Raw genomic sequence first — 24,353 nt, forward strand, 5'->3', positions numbered from 1 at the left:
TCTGAATGTGTTGCAATAACAATTTGATATCTCTAAGACCCAGATCACACAGATGACATTTGAATTTGACTACTACCATAATAACCATACATAGATACGACAGTGTCATACAACTTTGCTATAAGAACTCTTTTTGCTCTGGGTAAATCCCTCAGCCTTAAAAAAAATGGAAGTGGTTGGTTTCTATGCAAGTCTGTAACTCAGCATTATGTTTTCTCATTAGTTTATTCGAAGCTTAGCCAAAGGAGGAGACTGATGATTGATGTAAACTGAAAGGGAGGAGAAAGCTATCCCAACACTCTGTTTCGAAGTATGACTACTGAAACAGTCAAACAAAAGTTGCCGGTCTGCTTGGGCACAAAGACATGAATCTAGCTACCAGGGTTACACAACAGTTCTTTCAGAGTTACAGTCTAACGTGCTGCCATTAACATACTAATTTAATAACGCTGAAAACTCTCTCAAAAATGCAGAGTATTGTAGTCTTTCAGTTATACCAAGCTAACCAAGCTGAAATAGTTCATGAACTCAAATTAGATCGGTGGTTTAGAACAAAGGAGAGAAAAGTGACACAACCTTCACAAGTACATAGTAAAAGGTCAAATGCAAGCAAAACTACTCTCAACTGAACCTTATGGACCCAAGTACTGAGATGATCTTTAGATGCAAGATCTCTTGGAACTTAAGTTACCATGACACGATATCAGAGGTCCAATTCAGAAAATGCCATCCTGGCTTTTGAAGGCGTATGTAAAGCTTAGTAACAAAGCAGTGTATTTTAACGTACATTGGCCTGGGCTTGAAAAGCAGATATGCCTTTCAAATTTATCTTGACATTCAAATACATAAACTTGAAAATTTCCTGTGAATATAAATTTTATAGTCTTCACCACTGTAACTCCACACTAGTTCATAAATTAAAACCTCAGGATATCAGAAGCAGCTCTAGAGAGTGGAAGACTGGCTAGTTAGTGTTTGAAGATTCTGAGCTCTTTCTTTCGTTGTACACCTAACACCCATTCAAGTAAGTGGAAAGGTTTTTGTGTATTTCTGCAGATTCTAAAGCAACTCTTCATGGAGCTAGTGCTCCCATGGTGCATATTTAAACAACAACAACAAAAAAAACCCCAATAAAGATGATGACTGCGTTTAAGTAACAACTCAAGTGAGAGTTTGCTCAGACCTGCAAACAGATCTGAATTTCAGGTTGAATTTCTTAGGAAACCTGTTCTAGACAATGGAACAGCAGTTAGGATGCCCAATAAAACACACAAGGGAATTTTTTTCAGATACAATGCTCAGGAAAGGGACAAGTTACAATAGTGTAAGACCAACTATAAGTCTTGTAAAAAAGCCCCCTCTTTAAGTCAAGCTTCACTGCAGCAAAATACAGAACAGTGACTTAAGCCAGAAAAATATAAGCAAGTTTGACTTGAGAAGTCAGTATAAGCAGTTTTGATATGATTACTTTATTAACGCTATCTGCAACAAATCAGCACATAAATGAGATGAATAAAAGTACTTTAGGGAAGACAAGACAACATATTTTATGCAAATGTAAACGCTAACATTACAGTTAGCAAGTCATACCAGAACAGAGACAGACACTTCCAAGGATAATTAAAGTAAGCCTTTCTTGGTTTTAAAGCTGATTGATATATCACAGCCTTTCTTCCCTTACTTGGGCAATGGTTGGTGAGCATCTGCGATGTCTCAGTCCTTTGAATCTATAGGCACTGAAACAAAACCCCAGAAAAAGGGTAACAGGAGTTAGAATCAGCATTTTGACAGTTCTACTTGGCAAGGACTCCAGTATCAAGATGAACATAAAATGGAATGCCCATTAGTAGTATCCACTCCCTCACATAAAAAAGACTTTGTACAGAGTAAGAGCCTATGGCAAAAATAACTTAAGCTCACACAAGACTCATTTCCAAGTAATTATTCATAAACAAGTTCTTTCAAATGAACAAGAAAACAGAGTTTAGAAGTTTTAAGGTTAGAATTCTTTTTCTTGTGGGAAGCTCAAAATCTTGCATCTTCTTTTCAGTGCTTTGAGTCATCTGTCATTTTTCCAGTCTTCTGTTCCTCACAGGAGAGGCAATTAAAGTGAGGAAGGCCATAAATTTTGCTCCTTGGTAATATTAATTAATGTCTCACCTACCTAAAGTATCCTCACCAATAAAGATACTGCAAATAAAAAAAAAAATCCCTGCCCAACCTGAGGTGTTAAGACAATTGACTGACCAATACTTCAGGCTAACAGAATGGTAGAAGACATTTTTGAAGAGAAAAATTTCAGTGATGCATTAAAGTGACACCAATAGCACTTTTACCTCCAGATCTGGCAAGCTAAACTCCATCTGGGATTGTTGCAAATGTCTACTTGTTTCTTAAGAATTTCAATAAAAGGAACATATACGAACGATGCAGTCCATGCTGTTAGTGACTATTCTCAAACACAGGGTTAGAAATGGTGTTCTAGCAAAATGATTTGCAAGAGCACAAAGAGTAAGTCCTGAAATTGCTTTTTAATGTAGTTTATTAACCTTTTAGAATCTAAGATCCAAATAAGGGCCTTATGATCCATTAAGGCCAAATAATTCAGTCTAAGTAGCTACATAAACTGGAGCAGGTGTACAGAATGTGCACTCCATGCTTGAGGATACAAAGTACTGAAACTAAGAGGAGGCTCTAGTTCCAGTGTGGGAAAATAACAACAATGAAAAAAAGCTTTTAAATTTACTACACCAAGCACACTGAGGCACAGAGGCTATGAAGTTATGGAGCACTCTTAGAGTGCCAATACCTTCTCCCTTTGTCGAATTGCTACAAAGTCCTTTCTTCTTACAAAGCAGAGTCAGGACTCCACTGTCAAAAAATCACTGCTGAAGAAGTCTGAATTGCGTTTTCTCTCTTCGTGCAGCTATGTGGGCAAGTTCCGTGTGATTTGTCAGCTTCCTCTGTTAACATCAAGGAAGTCCTGAGCACCCTTAATGCTGTGAAAATAATCAACCCGTGGTAAGAGATCACATTGCTGGTGGAAGCATTAGCGATTTTCACACAGGTGGGTCCTTACCAGAGGTATGTATATCAGATTACCTCTGATATAAACAGCACCCGGTTTAGACTGGCCACCAGGAAGAAGCCACTTTTACACAGCAAATTCATATGGTGCCCATTGCAGCAGTTGTCTCAGGACAAAAATAACCCCAAAACACCGGAGGAAGTTGAAATGATTCAAGCTTGGAATCTTGAGTATTAAAGTTCAGTCTCACTTGAGAACTGAGGGGAAATAACATTTTTCCTCCTCCCAGATTTGCTACAAATATCCGTAGATTAACGGCATCAAGCGTGCTAGATGTAAAACTGATGGAATGCTAGCTGGTCCATAAAAGGTTGCACCAAGTTGTCTGTAGCAAAGTAAAAAACTAGCCCAAAGGTTATGGAGATTGGAAGCGCTGGTAAGGCCTTCTTAAAGATGGCAAGAAGCAGAAGTGTAAGGCACAGACCCTGAGGGGAAGAAAAAAAACAAACAAAACTATAGGGAGAAATTAGGGAACTCTGACAAGCAAAAGATTATATTATATGTATAAACACTAAACCCACAGAAATACAGGATACAGTTAATGCATTCCAAAACTAAAGGCACAAGTGATGGCTGTATAGCCAATGAAAATCACAGCTGAATCCCTCATCACTTTTCAGTCAGTCCACCAAATAAATAATTCCAAAGAAAAAAAATGTAGCAGTTATGACTTTGTCCCTGATGAACAACAGAAACTATTTCTGTTATTATATTAGATTATACTCACAATTAATATGGCTACAAAACATGCTAACGTTGTATTCCAGTCCCCACTTGCTGTTGCCGAGGCTTTACCAACAAGGACACTGTAGAAAATGAAGTCTCCCAAACCTAACTTTACTCCTCCTGCAAAAGGGAATATATGGGCAGCATTAAGAATCAGGCAGTACTAATATTACGTATCAGCAACTGTCAGAAAATAATACAGATTTACATTAAGTATTAACAAGACTTGCTAACAATAACATTTTATTTTCAGAACTAATACCACTCCCAAATCAAGCAATGAAGAAAAACTCTTGTAAAACAAGATGGCTCAGAAAATTACAGCACTCAATTAATTCATCCTATAATTACAATTTTTATGTATTCCTAGACTCCTGTACATATGTGCTGGTTTTGGCAGGGATAGAATTAATTCTCTTCCTAGGAGCTAGTATGGTGCTATGTTTTGGATTTGTGCTGAAAATAGTATTGATAACAAATGGCTGTTTCAGTTACTGCACTGAAGTGCGTACATGAAGTCATGGCCTTTTCTGTTTCGCACACTGCCCTGCAGCGAGGAGGCTGGGGGTGCACAAGAAGTTGGGAGGGAGCACAACTTTATCAGATGACCCCAAATGACCAAAGGGATACTCCATACCACACAATGCCATGCTTAGTAATAACAGCTCAGAGAAAAAGAGAGACATTGAGTGATGGTATTTGCCTTCCCAAGTTACCGTTAGCGTGATGGAGCCCCACTTTCCTGGAGATGGCTGAACCCCTCTCTGCTGACTGAATTCCTTGTTTTGCTTTGATTGTGTGCGTGGCTTTTGCTTTACCAATTTAACTGTCTTTATTTCAACCCATGAGTTTCCCCTCACTCTTAACCTTCTGATTCACTCTTCCATCCTAATGCAGGAGGAGTAAGCAAGCAAGCAAGCAGCTGTGTGGTGCCTAGTTGCTGACTGGGGTTAAACCACAACACAAATACAGTACATACAAACTCAGATATTTACAATTATATTTCTTGGAAGCATCTCCACTTTTGACACTTGTGTTATATTTGACAAAATACTGAAGTACAGTACCTGGCCAAAGGTGAGGAGGAAGCAAGTCACTTGCAGATGATGTTTTATTTGCCAGTTAAAAACATACAGCCAGCAAAATATTCCACTGCCTTCCCAATTTTCCTACTGAATTCTTACTAAGGTAGTTCTAAAAAGCACATGTGTGGCATTACAGAACATATCACAGAGGCACCCAACATATTTAGTCCAAGATGCTAGGAAAACACGAGTTAATGTCTTGTTCTTTTAAATAGGAATTACCACCACAGCAACAACTCTGGGAGCATAATATTCAATATTGCAAACAAAATAATGAAGACTTGCCGAATGTCAGTTCAGTTTCTGAGCATTTAGTCCAAGATATTAAGCCAGAGAGGCCAACAACAAGCCAACAGATGTTTTCATTTGGCTTGTTGTTTACTTTGGCACCTGATGACAGTCCAGCCCCAAACTCACTATAGAGTTCTAAGAGGAACTCAGAGCATCAAAACAGAGGTGTTTTGCCTGGTTGACCACTGGAGGAGAAAAATGGAGGAAAAAAAATTAAAAAAGAAGAAAAAAATTAAAAGACAACCATAATCTCTTTCAGCAGACTTCTAATATATGGTAGAGCAGGGCATTCATGAAAAGCTCTTAAGCATTGTAACACCCTTTAACTGCTGAAACAAAACTTTGAAGCTCGCTTCCAGCATGACAGGAAAGTAAGCAAAGGCAACTGCTAGACAACTTTTTCCACACAAGTGAACTCTCCATATTTCTGAAAAGCCACTCCAAACTTCTAGTAAGCTAATGCTGGCTGACAAGTCTGACTGGATCACTGCACATCTGTCATTACTATTCACTGCAGGAATACAGGAAAGAGAAAATTATTTGGCTGGTCAGATAAGAGCTTAGTTAACCAGCTAACTAACTAAAATAGCCCAATTCCTACAATTTTTGCATCTTAATGTTATTTTTCTACGCTCTAGGAATGAAAATGGATTTGAAAGATGGTCTGAATTTGGAATTTTGGTGACAAAGTAAATTCTAAAATTGTTCTTAAAGTAGAATTTCCTGCATTTTTAAACAGAGGAGCACCTGAGAATCAGAGAAAGCAGTTGCACCTGCTAAACATGGCAGCATCACATGGGAAGAGTAGTTTATTAGATTGGCAGACCCTAATTTATTTAGAGCTTTGCAAATCCAATTCTAGCTTAAACTCCAACTGGAAACCACGAGTCTGCTAACAGAGATATGCGAGTACTGATGTCATGTGCTCTCCACAGATCTTGTACCTACAAAAGATGCTGAACTAAAAAAAAAAGCCCACAGCAATCTGCATTCATTCCAGTCTCCAATTAGGTTTTAAACATTGCTTTGTGCAGAGTGGATTACAATAGTTTACTCTTAAGGCAAAAAAGTTAATGATTGCATTTACAGGCCCTAAAATTCAAAAGAGAAGACAAAGCAGAACACTACATGAAAAAGACAGAAGCTAACGCAACCAACTGTATAGTGGTCTGAAAGCAGCTTGTGCTATTAAAGTTTTGAGTATGTGTGTATCAAACTGAAGATCAGTTTGGTCAATATTACTCACCCCTGTAACAAAACCAAGAACTACCAAAAAGCAGCCTCATCTATTTCTATGGGGATTCAGTATCGATCATGAGCAACAGCAGCTCTTCAGCTTGCTACTAGCTCACAGCACGCGGTATCTGTGCACCCAGGATGACTAAGACCAGATAGATTTGGATTTACTAAATCTTTCAGACACAGTATTCCATACTCACGTTCTTCAGGGTCTTCACTGGATTGAGAGTTACTGGGTAGAGCCTGAACAGCAGCACGTGATTCAGGCGTTGATTCAATGGGTCCTATTCTATTGTCCCTTTGTTGCTGCCATTCCTGACTAAAGCCACCATCATCTGCTTCAGGATCTTCATTCTGAGTCTGGTTTGCTGGAGCTCAAAGGAAGAAAGGCATTTAAGATCTACTTAAAAAATGTGCCTTCTAAAACGTGACTATCTCTCTGCATGTAAGATCATAGAAGAATGAGGAAAGATGAGCTATTCCATAATATTTATCAACATCTAACATTGGTATACATCATTATAAGACACTCTCACTTTGGATTTTAATACTTATTTGAAAAATCAGGACTCAATGTGCATTCATCAGTCATAGCACCTACATCCTGCACTCAAGTCCTCGTATTCAGGGGTACTTCAATATAATGATGTAGAAGTTCTGTGGTGATCTAATTTAAAGATCACAGTTCAAGGAATAAACTCTTCCAATATTTCAATAGCTTCTTTAGTCAATATTGTCAGCTTATTTTTCCAGTAAAACAGAAAACTTTACTGAAAGTTACATATACATACTTCTCTTCAAGCACAATAAATTCAGAAACTCTGCTCTGCTTTAATAATACCTGTAAACAAATACCAGGTTTTTAAACACGAGCTGCATATGGCTAGACATATTTCTGTTTAATACAAACAGAAATGAGTTAGCATCATATTATATCATCCCAATTTGACAAGCAAATGAGCTTGGTCAATAGTTGTCTAGCGAGAGTCAATTCACCAACAACAACCCAGATGCCAGAAAAACGAATGCAGTAATATTAACTGCACAATAAGTGAGCAGTTTCTGAAGTCTTGACAAATTCATCATTCCTAATAAGACCTCCATGCTTTCACTTTACAGTAACCAGAAAACTTAAAACCAATTCTCTATAAACATGTATTCCAATAAAATGACAACTATAAAGGCGTGTCAAATCAAAACTCACCTTGTTTATCGTAAGTGGAATTTTTGGAAGCTTTCCGCTGGGCTTCTGGATCTTCCTCAGCCATGTTCACTAGCCATATCATTGTTGCTATTAAAAAAAAAAAACCAAAACAGCATAGCTAATCACAACCTCAGGTGTATGCATTTCTGAGATAGTGTTGGCATCAATCCATTTCTTTTGCTACAGTTATCTTTTGCTACAGGGAATTTTGCTCTCATTAAAGCACAGTAATTTCTAGAACACAGCCATTACCAACTACAACACACATTTACAAAATTTGCTGAACAGAAGTTTTATTCTCACTAGATGTTAAAAAATCTGCAACAGCTGTTGCCAGAGAGATTACTTCTATATATGAGACCTACTCTGAAAATCTGAATCAACAATTTCTTTACTTTTTTCCATTAATCAGTTCTTTTATCTGCAAGTAAAAAGGTCTATTAAGAGTAGTACTGAGGTAACTTCAATTCAGATGCAGAATGTGCATTAAAGCTAATTGTTCTTTGCCCCCACCATCACAAAGAATTCTCCAATCTGGAGGTAATGAAATGCTGTTATACTCAAATGCTGTGTTTTAATTCAAGTTTATGGTTTCCCAGTGTTAATCTCTCCTCACACAGAACAGAACAACAGTCAAACTACAAGTAGTACCAGTAAAACACAGCAAGAGTGACACATAAAGGAACCTCCTCCAGTGTAAACTTGTCCCTGAAGCAGCCAGTCAATCTTGTAACACACTTCCTGCTTTACAGGCATAACGATTTATGATTAACCTTTTTCACTGCCTATCCATATGACTACGACTGGCAACATGAAACTTCAGAAACGGTGGAATTATCTACGAATTGAGACACAGATCATGACAGAAATTTGCATTCAGTAGGTTATTTTTCACAACTGCAGGGAGAAACAACAAATCAAAAAAGATAAGCCCTGGAGGAGACAGTCTGTAAATAAATCTCTTCCTGGAAATTTCCCCCTTTCCTTCCAATAACACACACGCTATTTAAGCACTGAAAGCTGATAAATATTTTCTAAGAACAAATACTCCCTTTGACCAGGCTTGATTCACAGCCTAATGACACACTATTTTGGCTAAAACAAGGTGTATTACCATTCTTCCTGCTCATATTTTGTAACAAAACATGCTGAGTTTTATCTTGAAAAATCTTAGCCAGATGATGTTCCACATTTTTGAGTCAACAATGAAAGGAAAGCTGTGGCCCATGTAAACAGGCTAAGATTTCCAGCTGACAAGAATCACATTAAAACAGAGAAAAATGAGAATAATCACTTCATCTGAGTGAAGGATTGTAAGTAATGACTATAAGTATGTAATGAAATACACTTACATGAGTAAATAAGTGCTGGGAAGAGAGTTTCATTTCTCTCCTGAGCTGTTTCAACTAGCATACGAAGAGGACCTTTAGGACATAGGACAGCAACCAAATCTGGAAGGAAGAGCAAATAGATTTTGCATCACTGCAGACACACTTTTAAGAAGGTTTCTCTATAACACTTGCAGAGACTGGTAATAAGATAAAATGCTATCCTGAACATTGCCTTCTCAGAGTGCCACTGGCCACAAATCAGTATCCTACAGGAATACTCTCTAATATTCTCAGTTGCGTAACCTATTTTACCTATTACTGTAATATGTACACAAATTTAGAAAACTATGATGTTCCTCGCTTAAGATATTATGCAACTCCAAATGCATCTGTATCTGCATGTCAATTTGCAAACTGAAAGCAAATAATTCACAAAAGCTACTATCTTGGAAATATCCAAGCTTGCTTTCTATGATCAAAGCTTTTCTTAACCCAAGTTTAATGCTAAAACAAATTTTAAAATGACAGGTAAGTAAGCCTTACATAACTTTTATGAAGTAGGCATGACTGCCAATTTATTCTCACTTAGAGAGAAAAAAAGTGAACACGCAGAAGAAGAGAAAAAAACCCAGGTTTATTAAGCATTTTGGAAAAATGCTGTGTTTGCATAGACTTGAGAGGCATTCAAAGCACATTCAGCATAAGAAAAAAACAGCAGCTTTTTGTTGCTTCCCTTAATGCTTGTTCATGGGACAGTATATGAAACTGGGTGAACAAGTAAAAATTAACTGAAAAGCAATCATTTACAAAATAGGATGACTCTACAACTTAATCATGCAAATCAAAGCATAGCATTAAGAAAAACTATCCATTAAATGCTCCATTTGCTTTCTTAGCTGAATGCTGGTTTGTTAATGAAATTTGCAACTCCACAATCAACCTCAGCTACTTTTCCCTTGTCTTGCATATTTGGACAGAAAGCCATAACATTTACAACGTTAACTTTGCTACTATCATTTGCAGTTGTTCACTCACTGTATGTCTTTAAATTCACTTGAAACAAAATCTGACACAGAAAGGATCAGCTTACTTGTCAGGAGCTGTATGTTGCACAGAGTGGTCCTCCTGCACCTAAGCTAACTGTCCTAGCACCACTGCAGTCTCATTCAAGTAAAGAATTCTTAGTGTGGGGTCCCAGGCTTTGAAACTTACCTCCTTTATGGTCTTGGAGGATGATCTGAAAAGTAATTTTGTTTTGTAGTCACTGAATGAAGACTGAATGTTTCGAATATTCAGATTTGTTCCAGTAATATGAGAAGTGGAAGTGGGGAGGGCATGATTTTCTTAAGATCTATGAGCACACACCCGAGGGACATTTTCCCTCCATCCAAACGAAGAGGACACCTAAAGAGTGTCACACCTTAATCACACCTTATTAACCCCTGCACTTCTACAACTGGACAGATTGTCAGTCTTTATCATTATCAGTGACTTTCAGAGTACACATTTATCACACCTTTACGCTTCCAAAAAAAAAAATTCGAGTTATGACCACATCTTCACGGATACTCTTAGCTGTAATGTTTTTATTATGTCTAAGTAAATGGATTTTAGTCTTGCCTGTGACGTAGACCAGTATCTGAGATAGAGTGATCTTACCAAAAGTGCCGAGTGCCCTCTAAAGCTTTATGAAAAAACTACATCTAGGTATCTGAATCATCATTATGAAGAAGCATACCATGCAATAATTCAAATGAATTTTCTTTTTATTTAAAAAAAAACCCGAGGAAATAGATCTCACAACTACATCCTTCTCAATGTAAAATGATTTTGAGTAGTGAAAACCATCTTTAATCCTTCCTTGCTTCCTTCTGATTGTACAACTAGAAACAACACCCTGATCTATGCCTACGTCCACAAATCTGAGCAACTCGTAGGTTAGGCAGACTGCATCCAAACAAGTTGGGACTGCATTCAAACAAAAAGCTCCTAAATTCTAAATGTATAAGAGTTTCTAAAGACTCTTGGGGAAAATGAAAAACCAAAAGCTCCCCACCTTCACAGAAGATATCTAAATGGCAACACAGACCTCTTATCTCTTCCTCTCTTGAATTACTTCAATTTTCCTCCCCAAAGAGTCTAGAAAGTCCAGAAAACATGAAGGAAGATGGCACCACCGCAGTCACACAAAGCCCTTAACTGCAGGGAAGTGATCTCTGTTTAGATCGTAATCTTATCTCTGAAGTCTGTAATCATCTTATCTGCTACTTTGGATGATACCTCCCCCCCCAGCCCCACACTTTCTTTCTTTAAGGTCTAGCCAGACAAATGGAAAAGAAGAAGTCAAGGAACAGCAGAAATTGCCACCAGAATCACGCTTTGCCCCAGACCTTACCATATACTGAAATGACAGCCAGGATAAGCCATGCAGTCCACTCAGGAAGGTATTTAATGAAGACCAAGGCCATGAGAGCACTTATCATAATGAGATACGCCTGCTGGAGCCGAAGAGGACCCTTCCAATGAATACAAATCATTCCCACAACACCGAAGTTCCAGATGATGAGTGCCACCGTAATGTAGTCCATAGCAACATTATATGTCTTAAAAACCTCACTATAAAAAAATACAGAAAAAATGGTCTGCATTTGCTTAAAACAATGGAAAAAAGTTACAGGTGAAAGCTTCAAAATTTTTATTTTTTTAATTTTCAGTGTAATGGCACCAATGTAAAATTCTATCTCCAATAAGTACTTAACTGTTTTTCACAAAGGGGATAATTTTACCAGCGTTTGTCTCACACCAACTTTCACTTTCCGAAAATTTTCACTGATGTTCTATTTCCTCCCCCATCAATGCAGAAATTGACAGAAAAAGACATCACTGCAAAGCCAGTCATTTTAATTAGGCTCATAATTTTTTTAAAATCAGAAGAATAAAAACTTTTGAGGTTATAATGGATCTTCAAAGGCATGCAAACAGGTCTCTTTCTACTTAACCTGTGATCCATGAAATGGAAACACTCTGCTAAGTTCCAAGTAAGATATACATGGTTATTCTATTCTTCACTACAAACACTAAAATAAAAAGCTTTCTTTTTAGATGAACCACACCACTCTGTCACATCAAATATTATAAAATAATTAAGATCTTCAATAACTAGTACACTAAAAGAGACAAATACATTGCCATCAAGTCACAGGTGATTTCCACTAACCTAGGGAAGAAACAGTGGTAACAGCTTTTTGCACATTCTCCTGCTACCAAGCCACTGTGAACTTTATAATATGCATAATGCTTTCCTCCAGGAAATTTGTCTTCCCTAGTTGTCGGCTGGCCTGTAGAGTGTTGACAGGATGCCCCTTGCTGCCATCACTTATAACTGGCCTAAATGGCTTTCTCACTTGCTGGACCTCTGCAAAAGGAAGTCAGCACTCCCGTGAGGCAGCAGGGACAGGTGAAGGAAAGCAGAGTGTTCAGAAAGCCTTCAGTCCCTCTGCTCATGCATGTTCACAGAAGAGTGCCAGCTCCAACCCAAACCCAAAGGAAGCGAGCCTAGCAACTTGCTTCCAACCAGCCTGTACTGAATTTGTGCAGCACACATTGCCCTATATTTCAAGAATCATTATTAAGGTTAGAGAAAATACTGACCAAAAAAGGCACCACAGACACTAATTTAGCAAAAATTAGTGACTGAAGAAACACTATTTTCTTCCCCTAGAGACCAAATTAAATAAGCTTCTTCAAAGAGAAGTGTATCTGTCATCAAGTGGTACAAAAATAATACACACTATAGTAATTTCATGGCCTATCTCTAGCTACAAACCCTGGTCAGGTTGCTTGTTTTAAAGAATACTGTGTATTATGTACAACTTTTCTTGATGTTGGGATAAAGGCATGCTTCTGAATTAGAAAAGAAAAACACCAAACATATTCTGGTGAGACAGTAGATTCTTCTCAACTGGTTCTTTTCCGCCACTCCCACGCAACCAGCTTTTGCATATACAGCCCACCACCGAGGCCATGATGTAAACAACTGCCCTCGAGTCATATGCCTATGAAACAGTAAGTTGTCAGAAGTTAGACTAACAGAATAAGCTACCTCGTGGAAGATAGCTTATTCTGCTAATGCATACATGAGGGACAGGTCCTGTACAATATCAGATTCACTAAACACCCATAAATCTCTCTCTTTTATGTCTACTCTATGAACCTACATAAACCCCAAAATTTCATTGCAATAGCTTACTCACTATCATTCTTGGTTAAGATTCAAGGCCTACTTCTAAAATAAATACACAAATGATAAACAAACCCCAGCATATTAATGCTTTAGTTCACTTACCCCAAATAGATGAATGAGAAAAAGAAAAGCAGCAAAAGAGAAGAAATTATAAGCCAACCATGGATCACCTGGAAAAGAAGATATCAATGCAGATTATTTGTTTTAGATTTAATATTTTAAAGTTAATATCTACTTGAAAATGCTTTCAAGGTTATTTTCCTTTTTGATTAAAACAAGAAAATGATACTCAGATATTTCTCTACTGTTACTGCCTAATTCATATTTAGTCTATACATATTATTGTATTTTACACCAAAGAATTTTAAGTGCTTTGTGGTCTTTCAATAGAGAGTCTATGCAATGAACACTATTGTTCATGTATTTTTAGGCCATTTTGATAAGAGTGGCATTCTAATGTAGCAGAAGTATCCAGCATTGAGGCAGATGGAAAACATGATTCATTTTTCCCCAATTAAAAAGCCTGCTCCAATTCGAAACAATTTTCAGAATACCGTTACAGCATTAAGTGCTGGAACACAGAAAAACCCTCACCGCTTGTCTGCTGGAATTCAGAATAATTCAGGTAATCGATGAACAACTATGTAAGGATTTCTATATTCTCTATCAATAATTTATATATGCAATCCCTAATTTTGACATGAGAGCAGATATACACCCTCGATAATTTAATAAAAAACAATGCAGGGTTATACTCAGCAGGGGGACACAGATTAAACTTGGAAATCACAGGGGCTTAGACTTTGCACTAATGAAAGCGTACACCACTCTTGTAAATTACTGTGGAAAAATTAAAGCATGAAGAGGCCTGTAAATTTGGTAATCCTTGAACTGAGAATAAAACATATTTGACCAATTCCCAGCACAGACTCTTGCATATAAAACTGGACCCAACATTGCAAGTAGATAACCAGTCAGCAGCAATAGGCCAGAAATTCAAATTGCATAAGAAATCCTGCTTTGACTAGACATGCTTAATGAAAATTTAACTGGTTAAATTAGCTCTATATGTACACCAGATCAAAGTACTCGGAAGCTGTTTAGAAATTGTTATTTATTTTTGTTCTTCTGAAAGATGTTTAGTAGAATGCATCTTAGGTCATAGTTTTTTTTAAAAATATTTTGTAAAAGTGAATTTAAAAGTTAAGTCCATATGCACACAGACTAAAAGAAACATGTTTATGTGAGGCAACCTGAGTAAATTAAGAATCTAGTTTTTACTGTTAGTAATTTAGTACATTTAGTGTAATCCTAAATTTTTCATAAGCACTTCTAAAATTATCAATTTTGTCATTCTCCTCTTTCACACTGTCTTCCAAAACAGGTTCAAATTTAACCTTGAACCTAATAAAAACTGTAATTTTACTTGTTAATCTAACAGAACGGCTTTCCATATTTGCTAGTGCATTCTCAAAAAGACTTAAGACCTTCCCGCATGTAGTAAGCACAGTGCCTGTAAAGATGCCGCAGAAAAACCGTCAAAGTATCTGTCTCAGTCTATCAAAGTGTCATCATTCATAGCAAGTTGGGAAAAAAAAAACCCCACACATGCAAAAGCTAAGACTGACAGGTATCTGAAACGAAACCTAACGTTCAAATAACTTGTAAATCTACCTATATATCTAAGCAGTGACTTAAAGTAATTTTATTTCTCTGTAAAACCAGTTGAAAGCATATTAAGAAAATAGCAAAGCAAGCCATGTCATTTCTTTTAATAATAACTTGACTTCTATCTGTAGCTCTTCTGTTTCTAGTAGAAGCTCTTAAACTTTCTCATCAGTTAAGAAAATAATGTGAATGCTAAATGCTTCATTCCTGTACAGAGTAAAATGCTAACAGTGTCAAACACCAATGCCACGGTCCAGCACACTATGCACAACTACTGTCAACACTAAAGGAGGTAGTTTCAACAGCTGACCTAAGTTCGCATTTTACACAGATGTTTTATTCCCAGTATGCATCTCATTTCCTATATTATTTTCCAGATCACCAGCCTCTTTTCATACAAGTGATTCTTCCAAAGTATTTCTTGTAAGTTTTACGCAGCATTTTCCTAGCAGCATACCACGACAGGTTTGTGCCTTCTAATTAAAATTTCATTCTTCATTTGACAACAGCTCCAACACTAATTGATTGCTGGTACAGAGTCGGCTTTGCTGCTACAGCTTGAATAAAGCCTAACAACTGCTGAATGCAGAGAACTAAAATGAGCTACAGCAGCCAGACTTTAGTTAGGCAGACTAAACCAATGCAGAATAAAGTATATTAATAAGAAAAGCTAGTCAAAGAGTCACCTTTGAAGATGCAATTTCTGGTTAGAGTTAGGAGCTAGAATCAGGACCACACAACTTATTACATAGAGCAAAAACACATGAAACCTACAGGAGTAAAGCTGAAATAGTATTTCCTTTCTTCAAAAGTTTTCACATAAAAATGTGCAAAGAGAAATTATCACTACCATTTGGAGGCCTAACATTTTTTCATCATAAGCTCCATTCCTCAGAATCTAGACTACATTCTACATACAGAACTGCACATAAAATAGAATTCAATGGACAGGTAACTATGTTTTGCAGCATTCTGGTATAGCAGCATAGAAATACCTGTGAGCAATTCTAAAAATAAGTTAATTATTTGTTTTAATTAGCATAAAATATAAACTACAGGACATTTTTGTTGTCTAATAATTCTATTTTTTTAGTACAACAATTATTTTTGTAAGAACATGCAGTGCTTTGTAAGGTCAAGAGGGAAGCCAGAAAAGTGAAAAAACTTAGTAAAAACTAGCTGATGCCTTCAGCAACTGAGGAGAACTGATTAGCTGCCAAGGAATCTAGCTGAAATACGTCAGTTATTTGACTTCATTAGAATGAACAGCATTAGCAGTTTAAAAAGAAAACTGTCAGTTCAGATGTAACACCACTCTGTAATAAAAAAGAAGGTCCGTACTTTTAAAAAAAAACCACTATTCCAAGCTGTATGCAGACTCAAAGAATAATAATTTCCCAGACATTTCACAGACATTTTATAAAGGAGTTTCACGCAGAGCTACAAACATCAAAAACATTTTCCCCTCCTGAAAAAAAAAATAAAGTGGAGCTAAGTTTTGTGTCAGTGCGTGTAACCCACTGTATGCCTTATAACTTACAAAACTGATTCAGGGTTCTGGCTGCACACTGGTAAGTTTTATTACACCAAGCCTTGTCAAATAGGTCACTAAGACCAAAAGACAACCAGGAATTTTCATGATTTTCACAACTCCTCCCAGGCAGGTGACATGGCAATTGTTCATGCTAAGCCTAGACTTGCCTAGATTACTTCGTTACATGATTGAAGTCTTTCATAAAAGAGCCTCAGAGTCTCTGTGCTTGCTATAAGAACATTGCTTGGCATGAACAGCCATGCGTACATCACGCTGGTGGCAGACTTCTGTACTGGGAGTGGATAGGGAGAGGGGAGCCCTTGAAATGCGCCTGAACTCATGAATAGATTTCAAATTGTAGGACCAGGTCTGTACTTTGTAGTTCTTGGCCACAAGAAGATTCCAGTACATGGTGCATTTCACAGGAAGAGGAAGCAATGCCCCTCGAATTCTAACTGACAAAAGTGTTAGCCGCAGCGTTAGCACTGGGCCTTTGCCACCCCACGGTGTCAAAGTAACACAAGCCACAAAATTGAAATACTGAAATGAATCATCAAGTCTACTACTTTCGCTCACTTATCATCGATAACTCTTAATTTTGTTCCAGTCTCTATAACCTGTACTAATGAATAATTGTGCTAGTCTTATTTAAGTCAATTATATCTATACTCACCTTGTAGCACCTGTATTTGTAAAGCACAACCAGGAGTATGGTCATGACAATGATAACGCTGATCATGATAGCGGCATTGAGAATTGAATTCAGGGCTCTCTGTCCTACTGTCTCTGTCTCTTCTGTGAAAGGAGTGTAGATGCTACAACAACAAAGATTGAGCTGAAATGCCACTGAAAGCACAGATCTTTCTGATATGTGAGGCCAACATGAAAATGAAATTGCAGTAATCGTTCCATTCAGAGCTATAAAAGCCATAGCTATTTTCTACTTGAGCAAAATAGGAAGGATGGCATAGTATTACACTAGGCAAATCTTACTTAAAAAAATTTCCTTAGAAGACTCGCTTCTCTTACATTCTTAGATCATTATTATTTTCTACTGTGTGAAACAAACAAAACCCAGAACTCCACCCTGATACAATATCTTGCATGCTATAAATCATCAGACTACTACTGCAGCTAGACCTTTATCAGCACACCATCTAGTGGATTTACTATGACAGGTCTCCCAGTAATTCCACCAAAACAAGGTATGGGCTCAACTCTCATTTTCTTAAAGAAATGAAATTAGCTGCGGGGAAAAAAACCCATTTAATTATGGGAAAGAGAGGAGAAAACACAATATAAATAAAATCTCAAAGAAATAATTCTTTGATAAACAACTTTGATCATGGAAAAATAACTTGTGTTTTATTGAAACATTTTATAACATGCTTATACAAATATTTCAAAGCCAAACACACTTTGATCAGCATTCACTGAAATTGCTTTTTTTTGGCCACATTAATATTTTGCAAAAAAAAAAAATTCGATACAGGAAATCTGCCAGAAAAGTTTCTGTAACTGTACCATAAGTAAACCTCATAAAGCTGTCTTCCTCTTGTATTTGAATTTCTTTAGCAAACAGTATAAGCAAACCAGAACTTGGCATTTACGTTACTTCATTTCAATGAGTAGGGTTTTTTTCCTTTTCCAAAATCTTTGTGTTCTAGCAGAGTACAACTAAAATGGCTTTAGCTCAGTACTGAGTTTATGCTAAGAACACCACAGGGCATGACAAAATATTAAAATGAGGACTAGGGTTTGAATCAAGCACTCATCACCAAGATACTATCCCAACTGGTCACCAGACAAAAAAAAGACAGTACCAATCAATAGTACCACAAATATAGAGTCTGGTTTCTGGAAGGAATAAAACCGCTGGTTCTTTGGGCTGGTAGAAGGGAAAAGGGAAAAGGGAGGCAAGACGGAGTTCACTGCTTGAATTAGAATCCTGAAGAATTGGCTATTAAAGAAAATTATCTGAGTCCACTGAAAAGACAGGAGAGAAAATTGATACATACAGCTGTCCATCCTTGCGTGTATAAAAGCTGACGGACTTGATGGTTGCAACAACGACCACCATGCAAAGCGTGACAGGTACAAACAACATAATCACATGTTTTGCCCCATATTTCAGTGTCAGCTCCTCATCTTCTTCTTCATCTTGTTCCACCACTTGCTGAATGTTGTTTTGTGGCTGCCCATTAGTCTCAGAATCGGGATTGTCATTTCTTCTGCGCTCACTATTTTCATGGCGACGTCTTTCGCTAGTGTCATTCTGCAATACAGAAAAACCAGTTTCCTCATCAACTATCCATAATCGTATTCTTGTACACTAAGCTGAAGATGATCCTGAGGGTGAAACATGTAAAGGTAATATTTACAGTAAAGAACACCAGCTGCAGCAAGGACTTAAACAGTAGAAATTGATTGCAACACAAGTTATCAAAAGAACAGGAGCACAGGATCATGTTAGAAGCATTTATATTAAAAAACAGCAGCACTTGAAGGTAGGCTGGTTGCACCTAACAACGTATGTTGCTTTTCCTTTACACAGTATTGAAAAAGCTGAATAAAGAGACAGCGTTTTCCCTTAGTCCAAACTACAGTTGATAGAAGAGTGCATGACAGTACATTCCTCATAGCTTGACAAGAATTAACTGTATCTGTTCCTAGAAATAATGCCAAACAGACACTTACAGTACACTAACTAGAATATATGATAAAATGAAGTTTTATGAGGTATTGTGTTCTCATATTTTTAGCAAGAATGAGAGAGAAACAGTTACCAAACTAAGCTAAGTGTGCATATTCCGTCTTTCCTCTTCCAAGGACACTACTGTCACATCCTTTCACTAACGTTGAAGAGATTCTACCACTCTTGTCCTAGCCTTCCTGATACTGCTAAATGAAACATCACTGGTGCAATTCAAACGAAAAGACAGAGCTATATTTTCAATGGAATTAAGATTAATCACAAGCAAAACCACAAACTAGAACACTACCTACAAGTAAATGATCAGGCGGGCACACCACCCTGTCACAAACCTTTTGCACCCTCTCCAAGCAGCCACATCAGCAGGGGACATTCAACCTTTTATATGTCCTGTACACATACAGAGAACACAACAGGAGAGAGAGAGGGTTTCACCTGTTCTGAACTACAAAGAAACAAAACCATTTTATGGTTATCAATCACTCTAAATAAGCACTAAGGTTCAACAGTTTATATAAACGACCTTTTTTTTCACTGCATTACCTCCACTCAAGAGGTTTAACATAAGAGATATAACACAAAGATTTTTTATTACAAAATTTAACTTGTTTCTTCAGAATGACTTCATTTACAAACAGTTCAGTTTGAGCAAGTGCACTAAAGCAGCTTTAGATTAAAAAGTACAACAAACTGAAGGAAGATACCTTTTCTGAAAGCCTAATGAATTTCTGCTTAAGTACTCTTTGGCAGGTAATTTTTTCTTTAATATGCAATCTTAAAGTCTCATAACTTGTTTTTAATACTATTTCCAAACATAAGTGCTGACTGGCATCTCCAACTCACTGCAGTGCTTTGATAAATCAATAGTAGTTTTGGAGGTTCTTTATACCGAATTATCCCAGCCCCACCCTCAAAAATGCCAAGATGTTAAGTACATACCCAGGAGCCCAAAAGCACCTAAGTGACTAAGGTGTACAAGTCCCCGGACTTTGACCAGCAAACACTGACACTGCTAAAATCTTGGTTGAAGCTTTACAACTGCCTCAACGCATGAAAATTTTTTTTTTTTTACAAAACGTTACAAAGTAACAATAAATATCAAATAGTTTGCCTATTTACTCCTTTTTCCTGGTATGGTCAGGATCAATCTCAGCAGGGTTTCAAGAACTGTCCTCTAAGAAAATTTGCTTTATTTTTCAAAAAACAAACTGAATACGGGGGGAGTGGGAATCTAGATGTGTCCTAATTAAGCAATTAAAACTAGCAGGCAGCAAAATTTTTAGCCTTAAGGGTTTTAACGTTCATTTGCATTTAGTATCATTAACTCAAAGCGTGTCCTGAAATTATCTTAGTTTTTATATTATTTCTTATTAAATGAAAGATTCATCATAAACTATGAGGCATTTTGCATAAAATCCTCACATACAACTACTTAAAATCAGATAGAAAACAGGAATATGGAAGAACACAAATAGATGCTTAATTATTCTGAAATGTTGGTTGCGAACTGAATCCTTCTGTACAAATTATAGCTTAAATGGAGTATTTTCCCCATCAAAGTGAAAAACATTACATTCCTCTCAGTCTACAACAAGACAACAAAAAGCCCACCTGTCTAAATAACCCGCCAAAGATGATCATAAGTTACACTACACAAAGCAGATCTAATATTTAGGTTTCTGCACACTTCCCATGCTGTAATAGCAGTTCTGCACGGGGGAGCACTTATACTACCGTAGGCATTTAAATATAAAAAGTAAAATAAAAATTAACAGCTTTGCAAAGCAAATACAAAAACAGCCAAAGGAAAAGTCCAATTAGCTAGCACACCACTACAAAACTTGCAAAATTAAACATAAAGAGAAAAACTGAAGAAATCACACCAATATGTACCACCAAGTTCCCTTCACTAGATAGGACCAAAGACACAACCGCAAAACGCCTTTATATATTAAAACACAGTGCATGACAAACAAGTCATAATCAAAAGAGTTGAGAATTATTCTCTCATTCACTGTTAAAACTAGAAAAAAAAGTTGTCCTTTCAGGCTGCTGTAGATAAACGTGAAACGTGCGTGCCCCACTGCTTAAAAGAACAAAGTGCACTCATATCCTACCTGATCAGTATTAAACAGAGCAGAGGCCATGGACTCTTGCTGAAGTGGAAGCAAAGGAACAGACTCTTCACTTTCCTCAGACATAGTTAAAAGTGAAAACTCTGAAGCTAAAAAGTAACACCTGTTGTAATACCGTAAGCAAACGTAAGTTATGAACTACGCTCTTTCAGGTGAATAAACAATATCAAAAGCAAGTGATAGTGTTTTCCTATCAGGAAAATAGTTAATAGCAAACCTACAGCAATGTCCCTGAACTAAGAGATAAAAAGCTAGCATATTTGATAAAAACTTTTTATTAAACCAGATTTATACATTAGGAGCAGACCCCCTTGCCTGACAGCGTACACAAATATCATTAGTTCTCACATTTACATTTAAAGGTTATTATACAGTGACAGATATTGATGACTGGGCTGAACTTTTAGTGTATGACTGGAAGAAGAGATAGCAAATTACAGTACTTAATGATCACAATGTGGCTAGCAAACTGACTGTTAGCCACAGAGGCTAGATATACTTAAGCAGGAAAGGATTTTTGTAGGTATATACATAGAGAAAGCAATGTGTGGAGAAAAATGGTTACAACTAAGTACTGAAACTACACCTAGAGTTAAACATAGAAAGAAAAAGCACAAGTAGTAGTTATTCATCAGTAGCATCCATCCATTAGTGGAGTAGTCAGGTAGTAAATGGAACCATCCCTCCCTCATTACTAAGACAAAGCATCAAGAAGTTATCCATAAGGATGGTGAGCTCACAGCTTATCACTGAGCTCTGCCTTTTTAATCCGGCAGAACTGTTCAATAAAAGTTAATCTCTCACCTGTCCAAGATGAAAAGAAACCTTTTCACTCCCTCTGAAGTAAAAGCACAAAGGACACAGTAGGGAAGTTTCCACTTTTCTGTTTTTATTTAGAGTTTCCACAATCAGTAAGGGCAGACTGACTTCTTCAATTAAAAATAAGTTTTTGAACCTTTTATATTTTTACTGATACAGAAGGATGTTGATCTGAGATAGACAAGGATTTTCAAAATTCTTCTCAAACCACTGTATGGAAGAGTTAGAGCAGGAAACAAAACATTCTCTTTAATTGCCGCCATAAACATGGCTACAAGTGGCCCAGCCCTCCTTACAAGATCATTTCCATGTCACAAGGAAACCTGAAATTCAAGAGCTGTGGCAGGAACAAAGAACTGAGCACAATAAATCCAAGACCATGAGCACCACACCCAAACAGATCATCTAAACACAAGTAGTACAATGAGTACAGTTCTAGCAACAACTATCCACTTGGGTCTTTCAAAGCAATCATGTAAAACCTTATGGTTTGAGTTTCCCTTTCCCCTCAGACCTCAAGAATTCTGAAAGCACCTTGACAATTATTCACAAGTAAGACAAGACAGTGCTGCTCTTCCTTCACAGGACTAGTCCACCAGCAACACGAACCACAAAACCCAGACTTCAGGCTCTGCCTACACTAAAATTAGCTCTGTGACTGAGAAGCCTGTGAATCAAGCAGACCACTGACAGGCTAGATGAAGAGAGATCACTAAATCCTCTAAAGGTTTGACATGGGAGCATCCCACCCCATTTGCTTATTTTTCTTGAGGGCTTAGTCACTCCAACTCCACTTTAAACGGGGAAAAGTCTTATCCGTATGTAAAAATTAGTTTAGAACATAAGATATTTCAGAGACTATTTCTTTTGGCACCACTTAACACCAGAACAGTCCAGGCAGAAAACTACTTCCAAGAAACAGATTTCTGAACTGTGTTCTCAACTGTGTTCTGAACTGTGTTCTCATCCACGCTCATTATTCATCTTGATTTAAATGCTGACAGGTAATACAATTATTACATACGGTGTTGCTGAGGTGGTTGTCAGGGAAGTTTTCTGTCAGCTGCCCATGCTGAAACTGGGGTAAATGTGCAGACAGTTCTGTCATTGGCGCTGTCCTCTGGAAATCACTTACTTCTACACAAAACAGATCTCTTCTCTTGAAACACTGAAAGGAAAGAGATATGTAAACAGCCTGTGTTCTTACATGATCAAGTTCTCCATCCCCTCCATACCCCAATTTTCAGAGCTTACACAAGCCAAAGATAACCATTTTGTACCTACACCATGATACCAAACTGTACCACATCTTTACGAAGACGCCATCACAGGGATTTTCCAGCATAAGAGCGTCTAGGCGTTATCAAATTAGTTCATCAGCCACGGAAGTAAGCAAAGTAATAATTCAAAACAGTTCACCATTCCTTCTTGTGCAATAAATGAGAAGTACTGTACGCTTGCTCAGAGCACTGCTTGTATGTATTTATCTCAGAAGGGTATAATTGCTCCAAGTTGTTCAGTTTTGGTTTGCTAGATAAGCTCACGGGGAAGCTCCAAGCAATGACTGAATTACAGTTAGCTGTTTAAAATATGGATATATCTTTAATACTGCAATGCCCCAAGAGTGATCCAGAGCTACAAAAACCGGTATTTCAGCTGAGCCTCAAGAACTACTGTGCATTAATTTCCCGAGTGGTAGGTTTTATTTATCAGCTAAGTGTATATAAACATCTCATGAGCTTCTAATAGCTTTATAGATTCTTCCATAAAAAAGTCACATGCTAACATTTTCCTATGCAAACATTAATAAAGTATGTGCTCCATAACAAAGGAAGATAAAGCAATATAGCGGGAAGAGGAAGAAGGGTGACGTTAACTCTTTAAGTTTCAGAAAAAACATTACTTTAAGAAACAACAAGTAGGCCAAGATAAATCACTGGTTTGGTTACACAAAACATAGGGAAGTGAATAAACTACTGCCTAAAGGATGGGGTGCCAGTCCACACTTCCATCCCAAGTGGCTCCTTCTCCTGCTTTGTGCCAACTCCAGCACTTATCAGTCCTCTTTATAGTAGATTTCAATCGCTCAAATGGAAGAAAACAATTCCAGGAAAAGAAAACAAGACTGTTCTGTTGTTTTAGTATAATTAACTAATACATGGATGGATCTGGAAAAATTTATACAAGGGAAGACAGCACAAAGCAAGGTTTCTCACTTTCGGCAGGAACAATCCACAAGTGCTGCAAGACAGCATCGCACTTAAAGACAGGGTTAAG

At 37.3% G+C, this 24,353-nt stretch overlaps 1 protein-coding gene across 8 annotated transcripts in view; it reads right to left on the minus strand.

The window, feature by feature from the left end:
* Positions 1-1,219: 1,219 nt before the first annotated feature.
* PSEN1 (presenilin 1) overlaps positions 1,220-24,353 on the minus strand; it is a 24,602-nt gene continuing 1,468 nt past the window's right edge. For 3 of the 8 annotated variants that reach the window (XM_054067872.1, XM_054067873.1, XM_054067874.1), the window contains exons 3-12: positions 23,101-23,244; positions 18,428-18,684; positions 17,083-17,224; positions 13,310-13,377; positions 11,360-11,580; positions 8,986-9,084; positions 7,634-7,720; positions 6,630-6,803; positions 3,816-3,934; positions 1,220-3,513 (exon numbers count right to left, since the gene is read on the minus strand). In XM_054067872.1, coding sequence (XP_053923847.1) covers positions 3,358-3,513; positions 3,816-3,934; positions 6,630-6,803; positions 7,634-7,720; positions 8,986-9,084; positions 11,360-11,580; positions 13,310-13,377; positions 17,083-17,224; positions 18,428-18,684; positions 23,101-23,184 — 1,407 coding nt within the window. In that variant the 5' untranslated portion in view covers positions 23,185-23,244 and the 3' untranslated portion in view covers positions 1,220-3,357. Of the gene's footprint in view, positions 3,514-3,815; positions 3,935-5,186; positions 5,376-6,629; positions 6,804-7,633; positions 7,721-8,985; positions 9,085-11,359; positions 11,581-13,309; positions 13,378-17,082; positions 17,225-18,427; positions 18,685-21,239; positions 21,361-23,100; positions 23,245-24,353 lie in introns of those variants that run through there. The other 5 variants (XM_054067879.1, XM_054067875.1, XM_054067876.1 and 2 more) reach the window with 5 other exon arrangements.

Source organism: Cuculus canorus, chromosome 5, assembly GCF_017976375.1.
Source record: "Cuculus canorus isolate bCucCan1 chromosome 5, bCucCan1.pri, whole genome shotgun sequence".
NCBI lineage: Eukaryota > Metazoa > Chordata > Aves > Cuculiformes > Cuculidae > Cuculus > Cuculus canorus.